At 48.7% G+C, this 24463-nt stretch overlaps 1 protein-coding gene and 1 long non-coding RNA gene across 2 annotated transcripts in view; one reads left to right on the top strand and one right to left on the bottom strand.

Moving 5' to 3' along the window:
* The window catches only part of LOC310661168, a 213560-nt gene that overhangs the window by 78999 nt on the left and 110098 nt on the right, over nt 1-24463 (top strand). The window lies entirely within an intron of this gene.
* LOC310660949 (EH domain-containing protein 3) overlaps nt 1-24463 on the bottom strand; it is a 32462-nt gene that overhangs the window by 5038 nt on the left and 2961 nt on the right. Inside the window, exons 2-4 of the mRNA XM_083406564.1 lie at nt 9831-10007; nt 7315-7412; nt 1180-1592 (exon numbers count right to left, since the gene is read on the bottom strand). Coding sequence (XP_083262690.1) covers nt 1180-1592; nt 7315-7412; nt 9831-10007 — 688 coding nt within the window. The remainder of the gene's footprint in view (nt 1-1179; nt 1593-7314; nt 7413-9830; nt 10008-24463) is intronic.

The raw sequence follows: 24463 nt of genomic DNA on the forward strand, positions 1-24463 counted from the left end.
AGAGCCAGCGTGATGTGGTGCTTAGAGGAGGCCTTTCTCAAATGTGGGTCTCCGACTGCCGCTGGACTACAACTCCCATCATCCCTGACCACTGGGTCCTGGAAGCTAGGGAAGATGGGAGTTGTAGTCTGACAGCAGCCGGGGGATCCAGGTTTGAGGAACGCTAGGCTAATCTCTGGGACTGGCCAAGTGTGCAGAGAAAAGCTTTCCTTGCACACCTGCTTCCGAAAATCCCTTCAGGATTGAAAAACATCTTCATGTATGCGACAACAGCCGCCAGAGTTCTGGTAGCACAAGGATGGATGACTGAAGAAACCCCAACTAAAGAATCATGGCAAGAAAAATTGACGGACTATGCAGAACTGGCAAAACTGACATACAAGCTACGGGACAAGGATAACTGTGACTTTAAGGATGAATGGGAACCCTTTACAAAGTATTTGAAGACGCAACAAAGTGAACAGGGCTCCTTGGCAGGTTTTGAATAAACATTCACAAACCTTTTATTGATAATAATCAGCTAAATAGTTTGAGGATCTATACAATTGTGTAAGAATGCAGAAAACAGCATTCTTAGAGAAACCAAAGACTGGAACTGAAAACAATGCCTTATGAGGAACGGCTAAGGGAGCTGGGCATGTTTAGCCTGGAGAAGAGGAGGTTAAGGGGTGATATGATAGCCATGTTCAAATATATAAAAGGATGTCACACAGAGGAGGGAGAAAGGTTGTTTTCTGCTGCTCCAGAGAAGCGGACACGGAGCAATGGATCCAAACTACAAGAAAGAAGATTCCACCTCAACATTAGGAAGAACTTCCTGACAGTAAGAGCTGTTCGACAGTGGAATTTGCTGCCAGGAGTGTGGTGGAGTCTCCTTCTTTGGAGGTCTTTAAGCAGAGGCTTGACAACCATATGTCAGGAGTGCTCTGATGGTGTTTCCTGCTTGGCAGGGGGTTGGACTCAATGGCCCTTGTGGTCTCTTCCAACTCTATGATTCTATTCTATGATTCTATGAGGGAAGTCGGGGGGGGTGGGTTTTGTGGGGGGTGGAAGGGAGGACAAATGGGGGGGGAACTAGAATGATATGTTTTTGGATAATATGTCGTTATAATTTTGAATTTTTTTAAAAAAAAGAATAGGCCACTGGGGAGAGAGACAGACAAACAGACAGACATTCACCTTGGCTAGCCTTGCCCGCTTAATGAGGTCGTTCAGTTTCCGGAGGGCTGCGTTTCGGGGCAGGCTCTGGATATCCCTGAAGAGGTCCTGCTCCTCTGCCTCGAAGAGCTTGCGGTTATCGGGGATGAGGAGCGGGTGAGACCAGAAGGAGCCGATGTAGACCCTGATGACCTCGGGCGTGTTGACGATCTTCCCCAGCGACCACATGAGCGCCCCGTAGACCCTCATCAGCTGCTGCGTCTCGATCTGGTCTGCCTTGTTGAGCACCACCCTCATCTTGTCCTCGTGGTTCTTCAGGGCTTTGATGACCTCGGAGAACTCGTCCGAGATGTCCAGCTTGTGGGCGTCAAAGAGGAGGATGATGCGGTCCACCCGCTCAGCAAACCACTCCAGGACGGCGGCGAAGTCGTAGCCTACGTCGGGGAAGGAGAGAAGGGGAGTCCCGTCAGAACACCAGGGATGGCTCCGTCGGTTGTGGAGCTCAAAACGCTAAGGCCATCCATGTAATAAGGCGCAGTTACATAGTCCTGCGAGGACGGGGGTGGCGCTGTGGGTGAAACCACAGAGCCTAGGGCTTGCCCAACAGAAGGTCGGTGGTTCGAATCCCCACGACGGGGTGAGCTCCCATTGCTCAGTCCCTGCTCCTGCCAACCTAGCAGTTCGAAAGCACGCCAGTGCAAGTAGATAAATAGGTACCGCTCCGGCGGGAAGGTAAACCGAGTTTTCGTGCGCTGCTCTGGTTCGCCAGAAGCGGCTTAGTCATGCTGGCCACATCCCTCAGCCAGTAAAGCGAGATGAGCGCCGCAACCCCAAAGTCAGTCATGACTGGACCTAATAGTCAGGGGTCCCTTTACCTTTACCTTTAAGGAGTCTCTATGGGAGTATATTGTATTTAAAAATGACCCGGAAGCTGTATGCCGGCTCCCTTGGCCAATAAAGCAAGATGAACGCCGCAACCCCAGAGTCGGTCATGACTGGACCTAATGGTCAGGGGTCCCTTTACCTTTACCGAGTCTCTATGGGAGTATATTGTATTTAAAAATGACCCGGAAGCTGTATGCCAGCTCCCTTGGCCAATAAAGCAAGATGAACGCAGCAACCCCAGAGTTGGCCACGACTGGACCTTTACCTTTTTACATATTCCTGCATTGCAGGGGGTTGGACTAGAAAGACCTACAGTGGCTCCCAGTATGTTTCCGAGTACAATTCAAAGGATTGGTGCTGACCTAAAAAGCCCTAAACGGCCTCAGCCTGAAGGAGCATCTCCACCCCCATTGTTCTGCCGGGACACTGAGGTCCAGCTCTGAGGGCCTTCTGGCAGTTCCCTCGCTGCGAGAAGCCAAGTTACAGGGAACCAGGTAGAGGGCCTTCTCGGTGGTGGCGCCCGCCCTGTGGAACGCCCTCCCACCAGATGCCAAAGAGATGAACAACTACCTGACATTTAGAAGACATCTGAAGGCAGCCCTGTTTGGGGAAGTTTTTAATGTTTAATTAATATCCCACAGAGGACCTTACGGTCTTCAAACAAAAACATCTTGGAGGTACTGGGCCACAGGGAAGAAGAAGAAGCAAAGTTTGGATTTGATATCCCGCTTTATCACTACCCGAAGGAGTCTCAAAGCGGCTAACATTCTCCTTTCCCTTCCTCCCCCACAACAAACACTCTGTGAGGTGAGTGGGGCTGAGAGACTTCAGAGGAGTGTGACTGGCCCAAGGTCACCCAGCAGCTGCAGGTGGAGGAGCGGAGACGCGAACCCGGTTCCCCAGATTACGAGACTACCGTTCCAAACCAAAGTACGCTCTCCCATAGAAAGCAATGCAAAATGGATTAATCCGTTCCAGACTTTTAAAAACGACCCCTAAAATAGCAATTTAACATGAATTTAACTATCTAACGAGACCACTGATCCATAAAATGAAAGCAATAAACAATGTACTGCAGTCACACAATCAATCAGTAGCTGAACTGGGTTCCACGCAAAAAGAAAAAGAGCCACAAAAACGCAAAATAAATAGCAAAAACAGACAGACCGCAGTAACACTTAAAACTAAATTATTAAATTATTAAATTATTATTATTATAAACTAAGTGTGGCAATCAAATTGGAAGTATTAACACTCAAAACGGAGCACGTTCGGCTTCCAAATGTCTGCAAACTGGAACACTAACTTCCGGGATTGCAGTGTTTGGGTTCCAAGTTGTTTGAGGACCAAGGCGTTTGAGAACCAAGGCGTTTGAGAACCAAGGTACCACTGTATATAAAGGTGAAAAATTATGCATGTTCTTCCTAGCCAGGAACTGCCGCTCCAGGGCGAGAGCTGCTTCTTATGTCTCCAAAGGAAAAACTTGAGAAATAGCAGAAAAGGACACAGTGGGAACACCCTGCCTGCAGCGAATCCCAAGGGAAAATTGCACAAGCGGCTTTTCACAGCCTGACACCTGACCTGCTTTTCTCAGCCAAAGGGAAAAGAGATGCTTGCAGGTCAGGCTTCCAGAACTAACATTTGCATTAAGACAAAGCAGCACAGGGCATGTCCCGGGTTCAAGTGTCGCTCAAGGGCTCGCCGTACGACCCAGATTCAGATCTCTCTACGCTGCTGCACAGGAGGGGGTCATTCTGGCTCAATCGCTGACGCTGGATACATATGGAATAATAAGAACTGTAGAGTTGGAAGAGGCCCCGTAAAAACCATTCCGAAAAGAACTGGAATGATTATGCTTCTGAATGATTTATTAAGAAAGGGAAATTAATTTCTCTCTCTCTCCCTCCAAAATATTCCAGTCTTGACCCCCAATAATTTGTTGGTTTTGCAACCATACCAGGTCCGTCAACAATTACAGATTTTTCTTCGGACAGCAACACTTAAAAGGAAAACTTGCTGAAAGTGCTCTCAATGTTGGCACCTGCCGCTGATCAAACAGGCCTTGGAAAGGTTTTCTGGCAAGGCTAAGTCAGCGCTTAGCAAAAGCACCACTCCCATTCTTAATTGTTCCAAGAACTGACCAGTTAAATGGTTTATATAAGGAGACGGACAATGTGTATTGCAGCGGTTCTCAACCTGTTGGGTCCCCAGATGTTGGACTACAACTCCCATCATCCCTGAGCGCTGGGCCTTGCTAGGTAGGGGTGATGGGAGTTGTAGTCCAACAACATCTGGGGACCCACAGGTTGAGAAAGGCTGCTGAGCGGGAACAATACTAATATTAAAGGTAAAGGTAAAGGGACCCCTGACCATTAGGTCCAGTCGTGACCGACTCTGGGGTTGCGGCGCTCATCTCGCTTTAGTGGCCGAGGGAGCCGGCGTACAGCTTCTGGGTCATGTGGCCAGCAGGACTAAGCCGCTTCTGGCGAACCAGAGCAGCGCACAGAAACGCCATTTACCTTCCCGCCGGAGCAGTACCTATTTATCTACTTGCACTTTGACGTGCTTTCGAACTGCTAGGTTGGCAGGAGCAGGGACCGAGCAACGGGAGCTCACCCTGTCGCGGGGATTCGAACTGCCGACCTTCTGATCGGCAAATCCTAGGCTCTGTGGTTTCACCCACAGTGCCACCTGCGTCGTTAGCAATACTAACATTAAGACTCACTAACTCAGGCCTTCGCCAACCTGGTGCCCTCCAGGTGTTTTTCGACTACTGCTCCCATCATTCCCCCCCCCAGCCAGCACTGAGCTTTTCTGCTGCTAGTTGCACCTGAGATCTCCTCCACACAGTCATTTAGTGAGCACCTGAGCATGTGCAGAGTGCTCACCCCCCCACGCCCGCACAGCAGAATTTGGTGTTGCCATGATGGCATGTGTGATGCAGCCGAAATTTAGGCCCTTGAGAGCACGAAAAAGTGGAAGCAGAGATGCTGGGTTCGACTGGATTACAACAGGAAGAAGGAAGAAACATATGGAAAATAAACACCTCAGACAGGGAAATTTTATAGGATGCAGGCTCCTCTTGCAGAAATAAAATTCATTAAATGTGCAACTACGAATAAAAATCAAGAAACCAGTGGCTGCTGAACGAAGGAGCAAGATCAGAACTGTCGTAATTGGATTAATCAAGATTACGGAAGCGGAAGGAAATAAGAATTTGGCACCCAGAAATCCAGCAGTCACCTAAAACAGTTTAATGTGGACTTCTAATAACTGGCTCTTTTAATTGTATTGTAGGAAATCAGCCCTGAGTGCTCCCTGGAAGGAGAGATCGTGAAGCTGAGGCTCCAGTACTTTGGCCACCTCATGAGAAGAGAAGACTCCCTGGAAAAGACCCTGGTGCTGGGAAAGATGGAGGGCACAAGGAGAAGGGGACGACAGAGGACGAGATGGTGGGACAGTGTTCTCGAAGCTACCAGCATGAGTTTGACCAAACTGCGGGAGGCAGTGGAAGACAGGAGGGCCTAGCGTGCTCTGGTCCACGGGGTCACGAAGAGGCAAACACGACTAAACAACAACAATAAAGTCGGTATTGTGATAATGTGGCTTTTATTGGATTATTGTAATTGAAAATTAATAAAAATCATTATTAAAAAAAAGGGGACTAAGGCAGCTGGGGGAAGGCAGAGATCTTCTTGCCCCAAGGACAAGACTTACGGAAGAAGATTTGCTGTGCTCATTAGGCCTGGCACTCCTGTGCAGATCCTGTGGTTTCCCCCCCTAATAATTTACTTTATGTGATTTACTGCCTTCTGCATGCAAGGCAAGTGATCTCCCAGTGAGCCCTTCTCCAAACAGACAGCTGGGTTGGCGAAATGATTTTCCCAGACTGCCCCCGCATCCCACAAAAGGAGAAATTTTCTTGCTCTGGAGTCCGTTAGCGGTCCAGAGGCCGTAGAAGGGACAGGCGACCGTTGCAAAGAGGAGCCTTGATGAATTTTCAGAGTTGGCCGGTCTCTCCCACCTTCAAGGATGACTGGAAAGGTCAGGAGGACTCGGCAAAATGGGTCAAGCCTCGTTTCACACACAGGCCTGGCTCACTAACGAGCACAGAAAAGGGACATTTGGAAAGAGAAATTCAGGCCAACAGAGTGAGAAATATCAAGGGTGTCAGCGGCCGAGGTAATTATCGATAGATCCCGAGAGAGGAGCCTATTTATAGCCGAACCAACACAGGCGATAGCTATTTATAGAAAACGTTTTTTTCTTTTAAATACCCGAGAACGCACCACTGGCAGCAGCCGCTATTCAACGTGGCATTGGAGTGAAACTTGGCTCAGCCACGGGTTCAAACAGCCACAAAGGATGACTTTAAACCCTGAGCAAGATTTTATTTATGAATCCCAAGCTGGAATTAAGATTGCCGGAAGAAATATCAACAACCTCAGATGTGCAGATGACACAACCTAGATGGCAGAAAGTGAGGAGGAATTAAAGAACCTTTTATTGAGGGTGAAAGAGGAGAGCGCAAAATATAGTCTGAAGCTCAACATCAAAAAAACAGAAGATCACGGCCACTGGGCCCATCACCTCCTGGCAAATAGAAGGGGAAGAAATGGAGGCAGTGAGAGATTTTACTTTTATTGGGCTTCGCCTTCTAAATCCGGCCCACAGACGGTCCGGGAATCGGCGTGTTTTTACTTAAGTAGAATGAGTGCTTTTATTTAAAATGAATCTCTGGGTTATTTGTGGGGCATAGGAATTCGTTCATTTTTTTTCAAAATATAGTCCAGCCCCCCACAAGGTCTGAGGGACAGTGGACCGGCTCCCTGCTGAAAAAGTTTGCTGACCCCTGGTTTAGACTTATTATGAGTAATTGTAAGTTTAAGTTAAGTCTGCTGCAACTGGATTTCTTATGGACAGGGCCAATCCTGAACGTATTGGATTTGTGACCATTACAGTGGCACCTCTGGTTGCGGACTGGATCCGTTCCGGAGCTCTGGTCGGATCAAGAGGTTTCCGCAAACTGGAGGTGCCTGTTCTGCGTATGCGCGAGCGGCGAAACCCGGAAAAATACTTCCAGGTTTGCCGCTTTCGCAACGTAAACCAAGGTTCTACTGTCTGCTGATTTGCCTTCAGTAGGAGTAGAGCTCTGCTGGATGAAGTTATCAATTGCCTCTGGTCTATCGTTTGGGAGCTCTGCAATGTGCTTAAGCTTTTACTCCTCAGCAATGACAGCCCCTTCCACAGAAGCTGCTCCTTTTACTTTACCTCGGCTGATTCGCTGCTTCTCCCCGGAAAGGATCCCTGGTGTGTCAATCACACTGATGCTCTCCAGAACCGGATTTGGCAGCTGCGCACAAACGAATCTAGGGGGTGGAAAGGCAGAAGAAAAATGTCACAACGAAGTAATACAAGGGACAGAACACGGGCAATATTTCGGGTGCGAATTAAGACTTGGCACACTGGTTTTCCTCTGACGTTCTCCACTGAAATGCATTCCATGTGCTGAACATTCAAGGGTAAAGGTAAAGGGACCCCTGACAGTTAAGTCCAGTCGCAAACGACTCTGGGGTTGCGGCGCTCATCTCGCTTTACTGGCCGAGGGACAGTTTTTCCAAGTCATGTGTCCAGCATGACTAAGCCGCTTCTGGTGAAACCAGAGCAGCGCACGGAAACGCCGTTTACCTTCCCGCTGGAGTGGTACCTACTTATCTACTTGCACTTTGATGTGCTTTCGAACTGCTAGGTTGGCAGGAGCAGGGACCGAGCAACGGGAGCTCACCCCGTCGCGGGGACTTAAACCGCTGACCTTCCGATCCTCCGTAAAAACAAGCCCAATGGAGTCAGTGTGGCCCAGTGGCTAGATTGTCAGGCTAGGACCTAGGAGACCAGGGTTCGAATCTCCACCTGGTCACGAGCTCCCTGGGTGACCTTGGGCCTGTCACAGTCTTTCTGCCTAGCCTACCTCACAGTCTTGTTGTTGGGAATTAAAAACAAAGATCATGGCCACTGGGCCCATCACCTCCTGGCAAATAGAACAGGAAGAAATGGAGGCAGTGAGAGATTTTACTTTCTTGGGCTCCATGATCACTGCAGATGGTGACAGCAGTCATGAAATTAAAAGACGCCTGCTTCTTGGGAGAAAAGCAATGACAAACCTAGACAGCATCTTAAAAAGCAGAGACATCACCTTGCCAACAAAGGTCCGTATAGTTCAAGCTATGGTTTTCCCAGTAGTGATGTATGGAAGTGAGAGCTGGACCATAAAGAAGGCTGATCGCCAAAGAATTGATGCTTTTGAATTCTGGTGCTGGAGGAGACTCCTGAGAGTCCCATGGACTGCAAGAAGATCAGACCTCTCCATTCTAAAAGAAATCAGCCCTGAGTGCTCACTGGAAGGACAGATCGTGAAGCTGAGGCTCCAAGACTTTGGCCACCTCATGAGAAGAGAAGACTCCCTGGAAAAGACCCTGATGTTGGGAAAGATGGAGGGCACAAGGAGAAGGGGACGACAGAGGACGAGATGGTGGGACAGTGTTCTGGAAGCTACCAGCATGAGTTTGACCAAACTGCGGGAGGCAGTGGAAGACAGGGGTGCCTGGCGTGCTCTGGTCCAGGGGGTCACGAAGAGTCGGACACGACTAATCGACTAAACAACAACAACAACAGTAACAATATGCCACTTAGAATTCATTGGAGAAAAAGGTGGGGTATTAATCCAGCAAAGAAAAATAATGAAATCCAAACGGAAAAATCCATTCTGAAACCCAAACCCTGCAAAAATTACTCGTTTAATGCTTTGCATGGTGAACACCACCATGGCCGGCACCATATGTAACAGGCAGACAGCAGAATATCTCTTTCCCTTTAATACCAGCCTCCTGGATTTGGCCCTGATGTTTTGGAAGGAAATGTTCTTGATTATTTAGCTGTGCAAACAATAAATCAGATCTCGGCCCCCCTGCTAAGAGTTGTCTTCCACCACTCTCTGCACCCTCTTCCGACAGTTAAAAGGCAGCCGCCGAGAAAAATGTTTTCATGTGTTAAATTTAGGGTTTCGCCACAAGGGTTTGTTTGTCCTGCTTTTAAGCCTTTGCCCCGGCAGGAGTCTGACCTGCTAGTTAGCATCTGAGAGAGCGCTGGGGCTAAGCAAATGCCAGGAAAGTCAGGAGGCAAATTTGGCCGGGGACAAAAAACATTGTTCCTTTCGGCGCCTGCTTCAAAACAGCACACACACAAACTGTTCAAAACATCATTAGAATCATCTTGAAGGTCCCAGGCCACAGAGAAGTTAGGCTGGCCTCAACCAGAGCCAGGGCTTTTTCGGCCATGGCCCCAATCTGGTGGAACGCTCTGTCCCAAGAGACCAGGGCCCTGTGGGACTTGACATCTTTCCGCAGGGCCTGCAAGACAGAGTTGTTCCACCAGGCCTTTGGTCGGGGCACAGCCTGACTCCCTCCCTTGGCAATCTTCGCGGAGCTCTGGCCCAATGGTTGCCAGTGGCTTGATTTGAATTAATTTTATAATGAATGATTTTAGAGTGTTGTTTGTGCTGTACTTTTGTACTGTTTTATTGTTGTTAGCCGCCCTGAGCCTGGCTTCGGCTGGGGAGGGCGGGATATAAATAAAATTTATTATTATTATTATTATTATTATTATTATTATTAATCAAAGATAAACTTAAAACTTGATTAAAACACACGTCGGCATTTACTGTTGCTATGGCCATTGGCTAATGCGAATAAAGTTTTATCTATCTTGAGAGCAGAGCGCTCCTCACTGACCTGTTCAAGAAGGCATTGCCAAAGGCGTTCAGCTTCCTGAAAGGCTTCTTGGGGTCTACTACCAGCGCATTCCCGGGAATTATGCCTTCCACATCACCCTGCATCACGGCAATGAAGGAGTCCGTCGTGGGCTCTGGACCGATCCTCATTCCGGGGAATTCTTGCTCAAGGAGGTACCTAGGAACAGACGTAAAAGCATGAGATGTGTCACTGGTTCCACTTAAGACGCTGAACGCTCAGAGGGTGGCCGCTAGTTGCAAATCTGATGCTAGGCGATGCCTCCTTTAGCAGGCAGCTCCTAAGACATACAAAATGCCAACCACAGAGCCTTGGGCTTGCCAATCAGAAGGTCGGCGGTTTGAATCCCTGCGACGGGGTGAGCTCCCGTTGCTCGGTCCCTGCTCCTGCCCACCTAGCAGTTCGAAAGCACCTCAAAGTGCAAGTAGATAAATAGGTACCGCTCCAGCGGGAAGGTAAACGGCGTTTCCATGCGCTGCTCTGATTCGCCAGAAGCGGCTTAGTCATGCTGGCCACATGACATGGAAAAACTGTGGACAAACGTTGGCTCCCACGGCCAGTAAAGCGAGATGAGCATTGCAACCCCAGAGTCGTCCACAACTGGACCTAATGGTCAGGGGTACCTTTGTGATTTATTTTATCACATTTATTATGGTTTCGTTACTGCCAACAACACACCATTTGAAGCTATGGTTTGCTGTCGGCTTACAAACCCTGGTTTGTTTTAATCATGGGTAGACAAACTAAGGCCCGGGGGCCAGATCCGGCCCAATCAACGTCTAAATCTGGCCCACGGACAGTCTGGGAATAAGCATATTTTTACATGAGTAGAATGTGCCCTTCAATTTAAAAAGCATCTCTGAGTTATTTATGGGGCCTGCCTGGTGTTTTTACATGAGTGGAATGTGTGCTTTTATTTAAAATGCATCTCTGGGTTATTGGTGGGGGATAGGAATTCATTCATATATTTTTTTCAAAATATAGTCCGGCCCACCACATGGTCTGAGGGACAGTAGACCTTAGGTTGCTTACCCCTGCTGTTATCTAATATTATAAAGTGCTTGTAGACTGATGATCAGGCAGCATAGACTAAGGGTATGAGTCTTATGGCTACTGATTGATTTCATGTACAGTGGTACAGTTAAGTACCATATTTTTCGCACCATTGGGCGCACCGGACCATAGGGCGCACCCAGTTTTAAGGGGGGGGGGAATCAAGAAAAAAATATTCCCCCCCCCAGCCCCAAAGAGCAGCGTACAGGCTGCACACAACCTCTCCCTGCCAGAGGGGTTGCGCGCAGCTATGGAAGAAGGCAAGGCAGCGAGCGGGATGGATCCTGCTCACTGTTTTGGCTTCCCCTTTAGCCCCGTGCACCCCTCTCCCTGCCGGAGGGGTTGCGCGCGGCTATGGCACAAGCCTGCATTCGCTCCATAGGACGCACACACATTTCCCCTCAATTTTTGGAGGGGAAAAACTGTGTCCAATAGAGCGAAAAATACGGTACTTAATTCGTTCTGGAGGTCCGTTCTTAACCTGAAACTGTTCTTAACCTGAAGCACCACTTTAGCTAATGGTGCCTCCCACTGCCCCGCCGGAGCACAATTTCTGTTCTCATCCTGAAGCAAAGTTCTTAACCCGGGGTACTATTTCTGGGTTAGCGGAGTCTGTAACCTGAAGCGTGTGTAACCTGAGGTACCACTGTAATACAAAAAACAGTGACAATTTGTCGTTGACAAAGGGCAGCTGGATATATACAGGGCCCCATCACCTTCGGTAGCTTAGGGCCTCATCAAACCTAAATCTGGCCCTGGGGCTATTCACCAGAAACGAACTATTTTTGCATCAACGACATTCTGCCGTACACAGCGCCAAAACCCCCTTCCCAAGCCCCCAGGACGAGCGGACCAGGAAATATGAGCAAACGCTGGACACTTGATGCACAAAAGACAAAACCTGCAGCCGGCTTGAGCAGGTGCGGCGGAAAAAACACACCTAGATAGTATCATTTACACCCCCTACCCAAGGAGACCTGAGCAATTTGTACCCAAGATCTCAAAAGAACAAGGATTTCATTGTACTCGGGTGATGGCTGAAGGGGGGGGGGGCAGAGAGAGAGAGAGAGACAAGGAATTTCTTGTGAGCCACAATCTATACCAGTGCAAAAGCTTAGAAAATACAGCAGTGAAAACAGGATGTAATCACAACCGGTGGAAGAATCACATGCCGGCAAGTTAATATTCTGCGAACTGTTATAGGCAGCGGCGACGACAGAAGGTGCATTGAATTCAGCCTGGTCAAACCGAACAGGCAACTTCCAAGTTAGACTACTGCAATGCACTCTACGCGGGTCTGCCCGTGAAGACTGTTTTAGACCAGCCAGCGAGAAAACATATGCAGCCGAAGGGCCACATATAGTAGGGTTACCAGATTTTTTTCAATGAATCAGGGGACACTTTAAATTAAATACCATACTTTTTTGCTCTATAAGACTTACTTTTCCCCTCCTAAAAAGTAAGGGGAAATGTGTGTGCGTCTTATGGAGCGAATGCAGGCTGCGCAGCTATCCCAGAAGCCAGGAACGGTAAGAGGGATCGCTGCTTTCACTGCGCAGCGATCCCTCCTGCTGTTCTGGCTTCTGGGATTCAGAATATTTTTTTTCTTGTTTTCCTCCTCCACAAACTTAGGTGCGTCTTATGGTCTGGTGCGTTTTTCAATTCAAAGTGTGGTGCTGACCTTTAAAGCCCTAAATGGCCTCGGTCCAGTACACCTGAAGGAGTGTCTCCACCTCCATCGTTCTGCCTGGACACTGAGGTCCAGCTCCGAGGGCCTTCTGGCGGTTCCCTCACTGCGAGAAGCCAAGCTACAGGGAGCCAGGCAGAGGGCCTTCTCGGTGGTGGCGCCCGCCCTGTGGAACGCCCTCCCACCAGATGTCAAAGAGAAAAACAACTATCAGACTTTTAGAGGACATCTGAAGGCAGCCCTGTTCAGGGAAGCTTTTAATGTTTAATAGGTTATTGTACAGTGAGTGGCACCTCGGGTTAAGAACTTCAATTCGTTCCGGAGGTCTGTTCTTAACCTGAAACTGCTCTTAACCTGAAGTACCACTTTACCTAATGGGGCCTCCCGCTGCCGCCGCACGATTTCTGTTCTCATCCTGAAGCAAAGTTCTTAACCCGAGGTAATGTTTGTGGGTTAGTGGAGTCTGTAACCTGAAGCGTATGTGTCAGGGGTTCAGGAGCAGAGGCACAGGAAAGGGAGGAAATGGAGAGCGAAGGGGAGGAGTCCGAAGGAAATGTCAGCGATGACAGGGGTCCGAGGTCTCTGAGTCTTTCCAGCGAATCGGAAGATTCACAGAAAGAGGCTCCCATGGTCAGGGCAAGGGGGGTGCCTAGGGGGACACCCCAGGAAGAAGGGGCCAGGGGGGACTCAGAGAGCAGCAGTTGGAAATCCGGACCAGCGTCCACACCAGAGTGCAGTAGGGGGGAGGAGTCCCAGGCATCGGGATCAGGCAGCGCGCTGCCAGCGGGAGGACATGAGGCAGGATTGGCCACGCCTCCATCGGGGAGCGAGGAAACGGTCAAGAGGAAGGTTAAACGCGCGCGCGCGCCAAGTTCAAATATACAGGAGGGCGGCACAGTTGGCAGCCCGGGTAGGGAGCCAAGTCCTAAAGCCCGCCGAAGAGAGAGGGAGGAGTCAGGGGGGTCTACGTCTGCGTCGGAAGAATCCAGGAAGGAAGGGACCCCGGGGGGTAGCAGGACCCAGAGGAGAAAGGAGAGACGGAAGAGGTGGAGTAAGGCTAGAGTCTTAAACTGGTGTACAGGGGGCGGAGATTCAGATGGAGCTTTGCCGGTCTAAACCCTAGACGTAGAGCTGGGGCGCTCCGGTTGGAAAATGGAAACTGTACTTCAATAAAGACTTTTGTGCATTACTACCGGCTAGCGTTGGTCCTCTGTGAGCTGGGACCTGGAGCCAGCTCTCACAGTATGTAACCCGAGGTACCACTGTATTTTAATCTTCTGTTGGAAGCCGCCCAGAGTGGCTGGGGAAACCCAGCCAGATGGGCGGGGTATAAATAATAAATTATTAAAGTAAGGTAAAGGTACCCCTGCCCGTACGGGCCAGTCTTGACAGACTCTAGGGTTGTGCGCCCATCTCACTCAAGAGGCCGGGGGCCAGCGCTGTCCGGAGACACTTCCGGGTCACATGGCCAGTGTGACATCGCTGCTCTGGCGAGCCAGAGCCGCACACGGAAACGCCGTTTACCTTCCCGCTAGTAAGCGGTCCCTATTTATCTACTTGCACCCGAGAGTGCTTTCGAACTGCTAGGTTGGCAGGCGCTGGGACCGAACAACGGGAGCGCACCCCGCCGCGGGGATTCGAACCGCCGACCTTTCGATCGGCAAGCCCTAGGCGCTGCTGCTTTTACCCACAGCGCCACCTGCGTCCCACAATAAATTATTATATTATTATTATTTAGCTCAGCACTGTTTGCACTCTTTCCAGGGCTTCAGGCAGGCGAGACTGGAGCTGGGACCCTCTGCGCACGGAGCGAATGCTTCGCCGCAGAGTTACGACACCTCCCTGGGCGGCAGAGTTGCACATCGGCGGAACGAGACGGACACAAACATCTTGCTTCACCGACCTTCAGCACAGTATGCCTCCTTCCTTCCCCGTTTCGAAAACCTCCCGGCCACCTTCCCCGATCTAGCTTCAACTATCGGGCAATTCCATTTCAGCCTCTCAGCTGTGACCCAAGTCTGATCCCTGTGGTCTCTCTTCCAGATCTACTATTCTGTGCAGGGAATTGAGGATCTAAACTGAGATACAGCATTGTCTCCAAATGCATCCAGCTGCTGATATCCATTACGATTTCTGCGTTTAAGAAAAATCCGTCAGGTCTGTGTGCAATTAAAATGCACAATGAGCCCATTATTCATCAGGCCCTCAATAACCAGCATAGACGGAGTCACTCTGGTCCCTCTGAATTGTGGTTCCTAAAGCCCTTCTTAGCATTTAAAAAGACCGCCTATCTCTTTGCTATTGTATTTGGAATAAGAGGAGAAGACAGACTATACCTGCAAGAAAGACAGAGGATCAATGCACAACGCAATTGGCTAAAGGACCCTCTTGATAAAGTAGTTTTGAACAGGAACATTGAATAACAAGGTAAATAGCTGCTATGGCCTAGTGCAGAGATGGGGGAAAGCTTTTTCAAACGGCCTCGGTCCAGTAAACCTGAAGGAGCGTCTCCATCCCATCGTTCTGCCCGGACACTGAGGTCCAGCGCCGAGGGCCTTCTGGCGGTTCCCTCACTGCGAGAAGCGAAGTTACAGGGAACCAGGTAGAGGGCCTTCTCGGTGGTGGCACCCGCCCTGTGGAACGCCCTCCCATCAGATGCCAAGGAAATAAACAACTGTCTGACTTTTAGAAGACATCTGAAGGCAGCCCTGTTTAGGGAAGCTTTTAATGTTTAATAGGTTATTGTATTTTAATATTATTTTGGAAGCCGCCCAGAGTGCCTGGGGAAATCCAGCCAGATGGGCGGGGTATAAATAATCTATTATGATTATGATTAACCAAGGCCACATTCCCATCTTTAGGGGGCCGAATGCCAGCGGTGGGTGTCATGGGCTGGTCGGATGCAGAGGAATGGTGGTGGTGGGGAACCAGCTGGGGTACCCGCCCCCAGGGAAGAAGACTCAGAGCCCAGGGAGGGATGGAGGAACGACAATGGGTGGTCAGAGGGAGAAGATTGGGAGAAGCAGGTGCTGGAAGCTGAGGCAACAGGGCTTAGTGAGCAGGGAGACTCTGTGGCAGAGAGCAGTGTAGAATCACTGGACTTAGCGGTCACTGTTTCAATTCATTGTGTTTTGCTGAACTTCCTTCTCCTTTTGGTTTGTAGCTTGGTGGAGCTCTGTTCCTCATTCTGCCTTCCCCACTGTTGTAAACAAAAATTGCCCTTTTCCCTTATGGGGTATCCAAGAGCCCATATAGAGTCCTTACAAAGGTTCCCTATTGGTAGGAGAAGATAACAGAGGCCAACCAGAGAATACTGAGAAGCAAAGCAGCTAGTAAGCCTGATCTTTATTGATCTGTTGCAACAGGGTCCTCACTCACCACACGCAGGAGGGAGGAGGAACCCAGAACAATGGCGCGCAAGGCCTTATAAAGACTTTTGAAATTGCCACCCTGTAGATCAAGACCACCCCCAGAAACATCATACATACATTAAAAGAAGGGGTGTAACCTAAGACCACCCCCCAGATACATCATACCTACATCACAGAAAAGGCGGTCTAAAACAGAAATTTGAATGCTGTTTTTGTTGTTTATCTCCTGTCTGGCAGGTTACTTGATTGGATTGCCTGAGGAGCCTGGCCAGTCTTTTGTAATGATAAATACTTAGTTCCTGGTCCAAGTCACAGGCTCACGCCCTATTCATATCTTAACTGTGCCCTTAAGACAGGATTTGTGAGGAAAGAGACAATGGGGAGGTTTCCCACTTTGACCTTGCAGAGAAAACATTTGCTCAGTTTAGGAATCAAAATCGTTCCAGGTCGGTCTTCCTGTGCTGATCTATGTACATGCTTGGTTGGTACACTTATGAACATTACCATATATTTATGGTGCTGGAGGAGACTCTTGAGAGTCCCGTGGACTGCAAGAAGATCCAACCTCTCCATTCTGAAGGAAATCAGCCCTGAGTGCTCACTGGAAGGACAGATCCTGAAGCTGAGGCTCCAAGACTTTGGCCACCTCATGAGAAGAGAAGACTCCCTGGAAAAGACCCTGATGTTGGGAAAGATGGAGGGCACAAGGAGAAGGGGACGACAGAGGAGGAGATGGTTGGACAGTATTCTCAAAGCTACCAGCATGAGTTTGACCAAACTGCGGGAGGCAGTGGAAGACAGAAGTGCCTGGTGTGCTCTGGTCCAGGGGGTCACAAAGAGTCGGACACGACTAAACAACAACAATATTGCAAGGGGGGGTGTGGGATAGTCAAATTTTAGATGGAGTCAGGAAAATAATAGTTTTGCTTGCACTGTTTCTCTCTTCCACTCCACCTCCATGTTTTACACACAGTCCCGTTCCCCCCACCCCCCTTAAAAATATCTGCCATCCTGGAACCTGTTATTTTCTGGCTGGAAAAGATCTGCTCCTGTTTTGTTTTTTAAAAGAAAAAGCAGTCAGCTGAACTGCTTGGTCATTCTGTACTTGGCTCTTGCATGCAAGCGATTAGGTTTCCGAAACACCAGCGCAGGTAAAAAATTCCAGGACCTCTCAAGGTCAAGAATCACCAGGTACGGGAGATTTTATTACCTCTCTGTGGGTTCTTGCTCTCTGTACACAGACTTGAGTTTCTCTCCCTTCAAGTAATGAGTGGCTGGCAGGAGGTTATGGGGGGAGAATCTGCTCCCCACAATCTCACAGCAGGAACATAGGAATCGGCTTCATACAGAGTGCATTGGTCCATGTCGCTTAATATTGTCTGCACTGACGGGCAGCTCTTCAGGGTTTCGGACAGAGGGCATTCCAAGTCAAATTGCGAGAGGTTGGGGAATGAAGCTAGGACTTTTTGCATGAAAAGCCAGACGCTCTAACCACTGAGCCACAGTCCCCAGGGTCCTCTCAAAACTCCGGCCTTTGCCCAGTCCCAGTCTGGGGTCAGCGGACCGAGCTCTCATGCCATAAACAGAGTTAATAAACACACAAGACGTAACCGGCTGTATGTTTGAATATATATATATATATATATATATATATATATATATATATATACTATTCATTGTGTTGAACTTGATGAGCTACTTCTGTTGAAATCTACAATTCGACGAAAAAGTAGAAGACCCAGTGGATCAGTTCATTCTCTAATCAGTTGATGCATAAGGCTCATATACGTGAAAATGTCTATTCCACCTGTCTGTTCATAGAGTCCAACAATCCACACAAAAGATTGTGGCAGTTCTTAGGCTTCATCAGTAGTACAAATTCATGTGTGGTATCACAGGACAGCAGCTACTACTAGGCTAAGGTCCACTGTCCTGTGATATCATATATGAGTTAATAATAATAATAATAATAATAATAATAATAATAATAATAATAATTTATTATTTATACCCCACCCATCTGGCTGGGCTTCCCCAGCCACTCTGGGCGGCTTCCAACCAAATATTAAAATACCGTAGTACATCAAACATTAAAATTGTCCCTAAACAGGGCTGCCTTCAGATGTCTTCTAAAAGTCTGGTAGTTGTTGTTCTCTTTGACATCTGGTGGGAGGGCGTTCCACAGGGTGGGCACCACCACCGAGAAGGCCCTCTGCCTGGTTCCCTGTAACTTGGCATCTCACAGCGAGGGAACCGCCAGGAGGCCCTCGGAGCTGGACATCAGTGTCCGGGCAGAACGATGGGGGTGGGGACGCTCCTTCAGGTATACTGAACCGAGGCCGTTTAGGGCTTTAAAGGTCAGCAGCAACACTTTGAATTGTGCTCGGAAACGTACTGGGAGCCAATGTAGGTCTTTCAAGACCGGTGTTATATGGTCTCGGCGGCTGCTCCCAGTCACCAGTCTGGCTGTTTGTACTACTGATGAAGCCTAGGACAGCAAAACAAGGCTAATATTCCAGAAATCCTTGTCTTAGACTCTGAAAGGATTCTGTGGAACTGAAATTTTCACATGTATGGACCTTATGCTGATTTAGAGAATGAACTGATCCACTGGTTCGTCTACTTTTTTCGTTGAACTTTATGAGCTACTTCTGTTGAAATCTACAATTCAACACAATGAATAGTATATATTATTTTTTCAAGGGACGCGGGTGGCGCTGTGGATTAAAGCCTCAGCGCCTAGGGCTTGCCGATCGAAAGGTTGGCGGTTCGAATCCCCGCGGCGGGGTGCGCTCCCATTGTTCGGTCCCAGCGCCTGCCAACCTAGCAGTTCGAAAGCACTCCCGGGTACAAGTAGATAAATAGGGACCGCTTACTAGCGGGAAGGTAAACGGCGTTTCCGTGTGCGGCTCTGGCTCGCCAGAGCAGCGATGTCACACTGGCCACGTGACCCGGAAGTGTCTCCGGACAGCGCTGGCCCCCGGCCTCTTGAGTGAGATGGGCGCTCCACCCTAGAGTCTGTCAAGACTGGCCCGTACGGGCAGGCGTACCTTATTATTTTTTCAAATGTACATCCGGTTACGTCTTGTGTGTTTATTGAATGTTTCACATAACCAGAGGTTTGTTGTTGTTTTGCGCACATAAACAGAGTTAAGGCACATCTAGCTCATTCGGTAGTGCAGAAGACTCTTTAATTCCAGGGTTGTGGGTTCGAGTTCCGCGTGGGGCAAAAGATTCCTGCATTCCAGGGGGTTGGACTAGATGATCCTTTTGGTCCCTTCCAACCCAACAATCTGAGGATTCTGTCCTCTTCCCATCCTCGTCTTAAATGTTTCCATGTCAGTGTTTACATACACGCACGTTAAAAGCAGGAAGCACACACTCCTTGAGACTTCACTTCTACAGGAAAGGGAGCTAGACCCTGAAGAACCAGAATATTAACATTTTAACAAGGCTACTGGTCAAAAAAAACAGGGAGCGTGATTCGTAAGGACATTCAACAGAAGATTACGACAACCCACAGACAGCACAGAACAGAGGAAAGTGCCTGAACATTTGACCCATCTAGATTAATACTGTCTACACAGATTGGCAGCAGCTCTCAAGCTTTTGTGTTGGTGTTGACCTTTAAAGCCCTAAACGGCCTCAAAGGCCCAGTATACCTGAAGGAGCGTCTCCACCCCCATCATTCTGCCCAGACACTGAGGTCCAGCTCCGAGGGCCTTCTGGCGGTTCCCTCGCTGCGAGAGGCCAAGTTACAGGGAACCAGGCAGAGGGCCTTCTCAGTGGTGGCGCCCGCCCTGTGGAACGCCCTCCCAGCAGATGTCGAAGCGATAAACAACTACCTGACATTCAGAAGACATCTGAAGGCAGCCCTGTTCAGGGAAGTTTTTAATATGCGACATTTTAGTGTATTTTTCATCTTTGTTGGAAGCCGCCCAGAGTGGCTGGGGAAACCCAGCCAGATGGGCGGGGTACAAATAATAAATTATTATTATTATTATTATTATTATTATTATTATTATTATTATTATTGGCAAGGGTCTCTCTGAGCCCCGCCAGGGGTGGGTCTTTTTGTATGGAAATCTTCAATGCTGGGCTACATGCCTCCCCCAATGTTTTCTTTTAAAACTCCATTCCTTGATGCTAAACTCAGCAACTCTTATGCGGCTTATATGGAGGCAAACGGTGCGCTAAAAGAACTCCCTAAGCCAGGAGCAGTTTATAATAATAATAAAAACAATAAAATAGCCCACCCTCGCCAGCCGAAGCCGGGCTCAGAGCGGCTCACAACAGTAAAAGTAATACAGCATTCTAAAACCAATTCATTCTAAAATCAATTCAGAGTCAAATTAATGGCAACCATTGGGCTAGAGTTCTATGAGGATTACCAAAGGAGGGAGTCAGGCTGTGCCTTGGTGGAACAGCTCTGTCTTGCAGGCCCTGCAGAAAGATGTCAAGTCCCGCAGGGCCCTAGTCTCTTAGGACAGAGCGTTCCACCAGATCGGGGCCTCGGCCGAAAAAGCCCTGGCTCTGGTAGAGGCCTGCCTAACCTCCCTGTAGCCCGGGATCTCCAAGATGTTTTTGTTTGAAGACTGTAAGGTCCTCCATGGGACATACCAGGAGAGGCGGTCCCGTAGGTACGAGGGTCCTAGGCTGTATAGGGCATTACAGGTTAAAACCAGCACCTTGAACCTGATCCTGTACTCCACCAGGAGCCAGTGCAGCTGGTATAGCACTGGATGAATTGGCAAGGACCCCGTAATTAGCATTCTGCACCCACTGGAGTTTCTGGGTCAGTCTCAAGGGCAGCCCCATGTAGACTTTACCCCTAGTATCCACCCCAGGCTGTTGCAGCCTCTCTCCCCAGCAATTCTTCCATCTACTTCAGGATCCCAAAGATTTTGGCAGCCAAAAGGAAACAGCTAAAATCTCCCTGCCCAGGTCAGTGCCCTATGGGGATACAAATCGCCACCTCTCCAGTCATCAGATCCCTCATTTGGGGAGGCAGGTGATGAACCCAATTCATGCACAGGTCAACTGAGGGTGGGGTAGGGCACTTGGGTTGTGCATGTGAATCCCACCTCTGCTATGAAGTCCCCCAAAGCTAGGTCAAGGACGAATGTGGTCCTTCAGCCAATTTACTACTACTACTATTATTGGAACGCAGGTGGCGCTGTGGGTTAAACCACAGAGCCTAGGACTCGCCGATCAGAAGGTTGGCGGTTCGAATCCCCGCGACGGGGTGAGCTCCCGTTGCTCGGTCCATGCTCCTGCCATCCTAGCAGTTCGAAAGCATGTCAAAGTGCAAGTAGATAAATAGGTACTGCTCCGGTGGGAAGGTAAATGGCATTTCTGTGCGCTGCTCTGGTTCGACAGAAGCGGCTTAGTCCTGCTGGCCACGTGACCCGGAAGCTGTACGCCAGCTCCCTCGGCCAATAAAGCGAGATGAGCGCCGCAACCCCAGAGTCGGTCGTGACTGGACCTAATGATCAGGGGTGCCTTTACCTTTTACTACTACTTCTATTATTATTATTATTATTATTATTTTGTATTCATCCAAGGATCACAGGGTGGTTTTACAAGTCAGCCACTCCCGCTGTAAAATCGCTCTTAGAAGCCACGTAACTCAGCCCAGGAGTTCAGTTTTATAGCGGTGCTGTATTTTCACTAATCCAGAAGAGAGACACCGGTATCAGTAAAAGTCTAAGGGCCTTATTACGCATACTATTATGGGGAAAATTCAGACAGTATAGACATGCGTCACATGAGACATTCATCATTTCAATTATCTACAGCCTTTTCACATGGGTGGGTTGTTTCAATTTAGTTTGGGTGCGTTGTTTTTAAAGAGAATTGCCTTTTGCATTTATATATTTTAACGCCGGTTGGTTGGTTGGTTTCTTGCTTAACGTATTGTAAGTCACTTTGAATTGCTGTGGCAAAAAGAACGAAAAGAAAACCTGACTCATAAATTTAACAAATAACAACCTGCTATAATACCTGGAAAAATCTTCCCCACTGGAAGATGCACCGGACAAAGAGAAATGTCAGAAACATTTGATTCCTTCCATGATCGCACTGTAGGAAGAACCTGGCCGCAGGATCAAGCCAAAGGCCAGCCTAGATTCGCATTCTGTGCCTGACGCAGCTAACCAGGTACCGATGGGGAAAACTCATAAGCTGTTTTCCAGCTGTTGGAATTTGTGTTCAGAGGCAAACCACCTCCAATATTAGGAAGAAGGACTCCACTGGGAGAAGACAGCTTCCTTTGTTCCTATGGATTCGATCTAGAACCATAGAATTGTAGGGTCATCCAAGCCCAGCCCCGGCAATGCACGAATATATAATAATAATAATAATAATAATAATAATAATAATTTATTATTTGTACCCCGCCCATCTGGCTGGGTTTCCCCAGCCACTCTGGGCGGCTTCCAACAAAGACCAAAAATACACTAAAATGTCACACATTAAAAACTTCCCTGAACAGGGCTGCCTTCAAATGTCTTCTGAATGTCAGGTAGTTGTTTATCTCTTTGACATCTGATGGGAGGGCGTTCCACAGGGTGGGTGCCACCACCGAGAAGGCCCTCTGGCCTGGTTCCCTGCAGCTTGGCTTCTCGCAGTGAGGGAACTGCCAGAAGGCCCTCGGCGCTGGACCTCAGTGTCCAGGCAGAATGATGGGGGTGGAGACGCTCCTTCAGGTCTACTGGACTGAGGCCACTCAGGGCTTTCAAGATCAGCACCAACACTTTTAATTGTGCTCGGAAATGCCCTGGGAGCCAATGTAGGTCTTTCAAGACCGGTGTTATGTGGTCTCGGCGGCCACTCCCAGTCACCAGTCTAGCTGCCACGTTCTGGATTAATTGTAGTTTCCGGGTCACCTTCAAAGGTAGCCCCACATAGAGCACATTGCACAGTTAACCCATTCAGGATCAGAATCTCAGCTAAAGCATCCAACCTCTGCTTAAAAACCTCCAAGGAAGGAGAGTCCCGAACTTCCTGAGGCAGACAGTTCCACTGTTGAACAGCTCTTACCATTAGAAAGTTCTTCCTGACACTTAGACGCAATCTGCTTTCTTGTAACTCGAAGCCATGGGTTCGAGTCCTACCCTCCAGAGCAGGAGAAAACAAGCTCGCTCTATCTTCTTATCTAGTCTCAGGAAAGGTTCCGCAGTCAAACCCTGACCCAACGCCTAGTTTTCAGCAAGAGGTTAAAAGTCTATGTCTGGCTATCTCAGTTGTACGAGACCCCACCTGCGGTCTGACATGGTACAACCCAGACACAGCCTTGCCAACTCAATGAGAACTAAGCCTGAACCATCTCACGGTGACACAGGTAGATAGGTCTCTACTTGTTATCTTCCATGGAGTTTGTGGCTCTTCAGTAACTCTTCCGACTGTGGATGCCATGACTGCCTAGATCCTGTTTTTAGGCCTCCACTTCTTCAAAGTGGACCATCTTTGTTCTTCTGCACCTGCAAGTTTATGGGTACCACTTGAGAGAAGCCTGAAAAGCGTTTTTCGAATCTCCAGGGGCCACCGGGCACTTGCTATGCACCCAGCTAAGGCACCTAAAATCTCTCCCCCACCCTCTCTCTCCTCCAAAATATTGGAAGACGTGATCTAAGCATACTAGCAGCCCATAATTTTCTCAGAATCTGTGCACTCAGCATTCCGCAGACTCCTCTCATGTAAACACCACTCATTGTGTGAACATGAGACACCCCCTTGCCTTGAACGCCATCAGTCGCAAACTTTGCTCCCAGGGAAAACAGTCTTGCTGTGGCAGCTTAAGGATTATCATTAAAGTTTATGCCATAATAAAATCAGAGTCTTCAAGATGCCACAAATCGCTTAGTTATTTCTCCTGCAACAGACGAACCCTCCTGGATTTTCTTCTCCTTCAGGATTCCCATAATATTTTGCCACTTTTTTAAAAGGTCAGCAAGCTATAGTCTTGGTATGTCATACGTGCCCATTCATGCTAATTTTCACCACAAAGACCCACAAAGGTTTTCACAGGCTCCAGTGGTCTCGCAATTTTTCTACATGGGATTGTATACAAAGGGCAAGAGCACAGTTTTCTCTAGAAAAGAACCACGGCAAATTATTTTCCGGTATGGTTGCCAATGTTCTGCTAGCCGGCACAAATCACCGTATTTTTCGCTCCATAAGACGCACCTGACCATAAGACGCACCTAGTTTTTAGAGGAGGAGAAAAGGGGGGGGGGGGGTTGAACGAAACAGTGGATGTATGATTTTCGTGGTTCATGCTATGGCCACAGACATGTGATTTGGCGGTGAGTTTGGGGTAGCCCAATGCAAAAATCCTGAGAATCTATGTGAATCCGTGCTTTGTAACCACGTTTTTGAGCCACTGCGGCCCCACGAAACAGTGGATGCGTGATTTTTTGATGCAGGCTATAGCCAGGGTCATGCTATGTGATCTGATGGTGAATTTGGGGTGACCCAGTGCAAAAATCCTGAGGATCCATGGG

Source organism: Podarcis tiliguerta (assembly GCF_965153285.1).
Source record: "Podarcis tiliguerta genome assembly, chromosome: 12".
In the NCBI taxonomy this organism is placed as follows: Eukaryota; Metazoa; Chordata; class Lepidosauria; order Squamata; family Lacertidae; genus Podarcis; species Podarcis tiliguerta.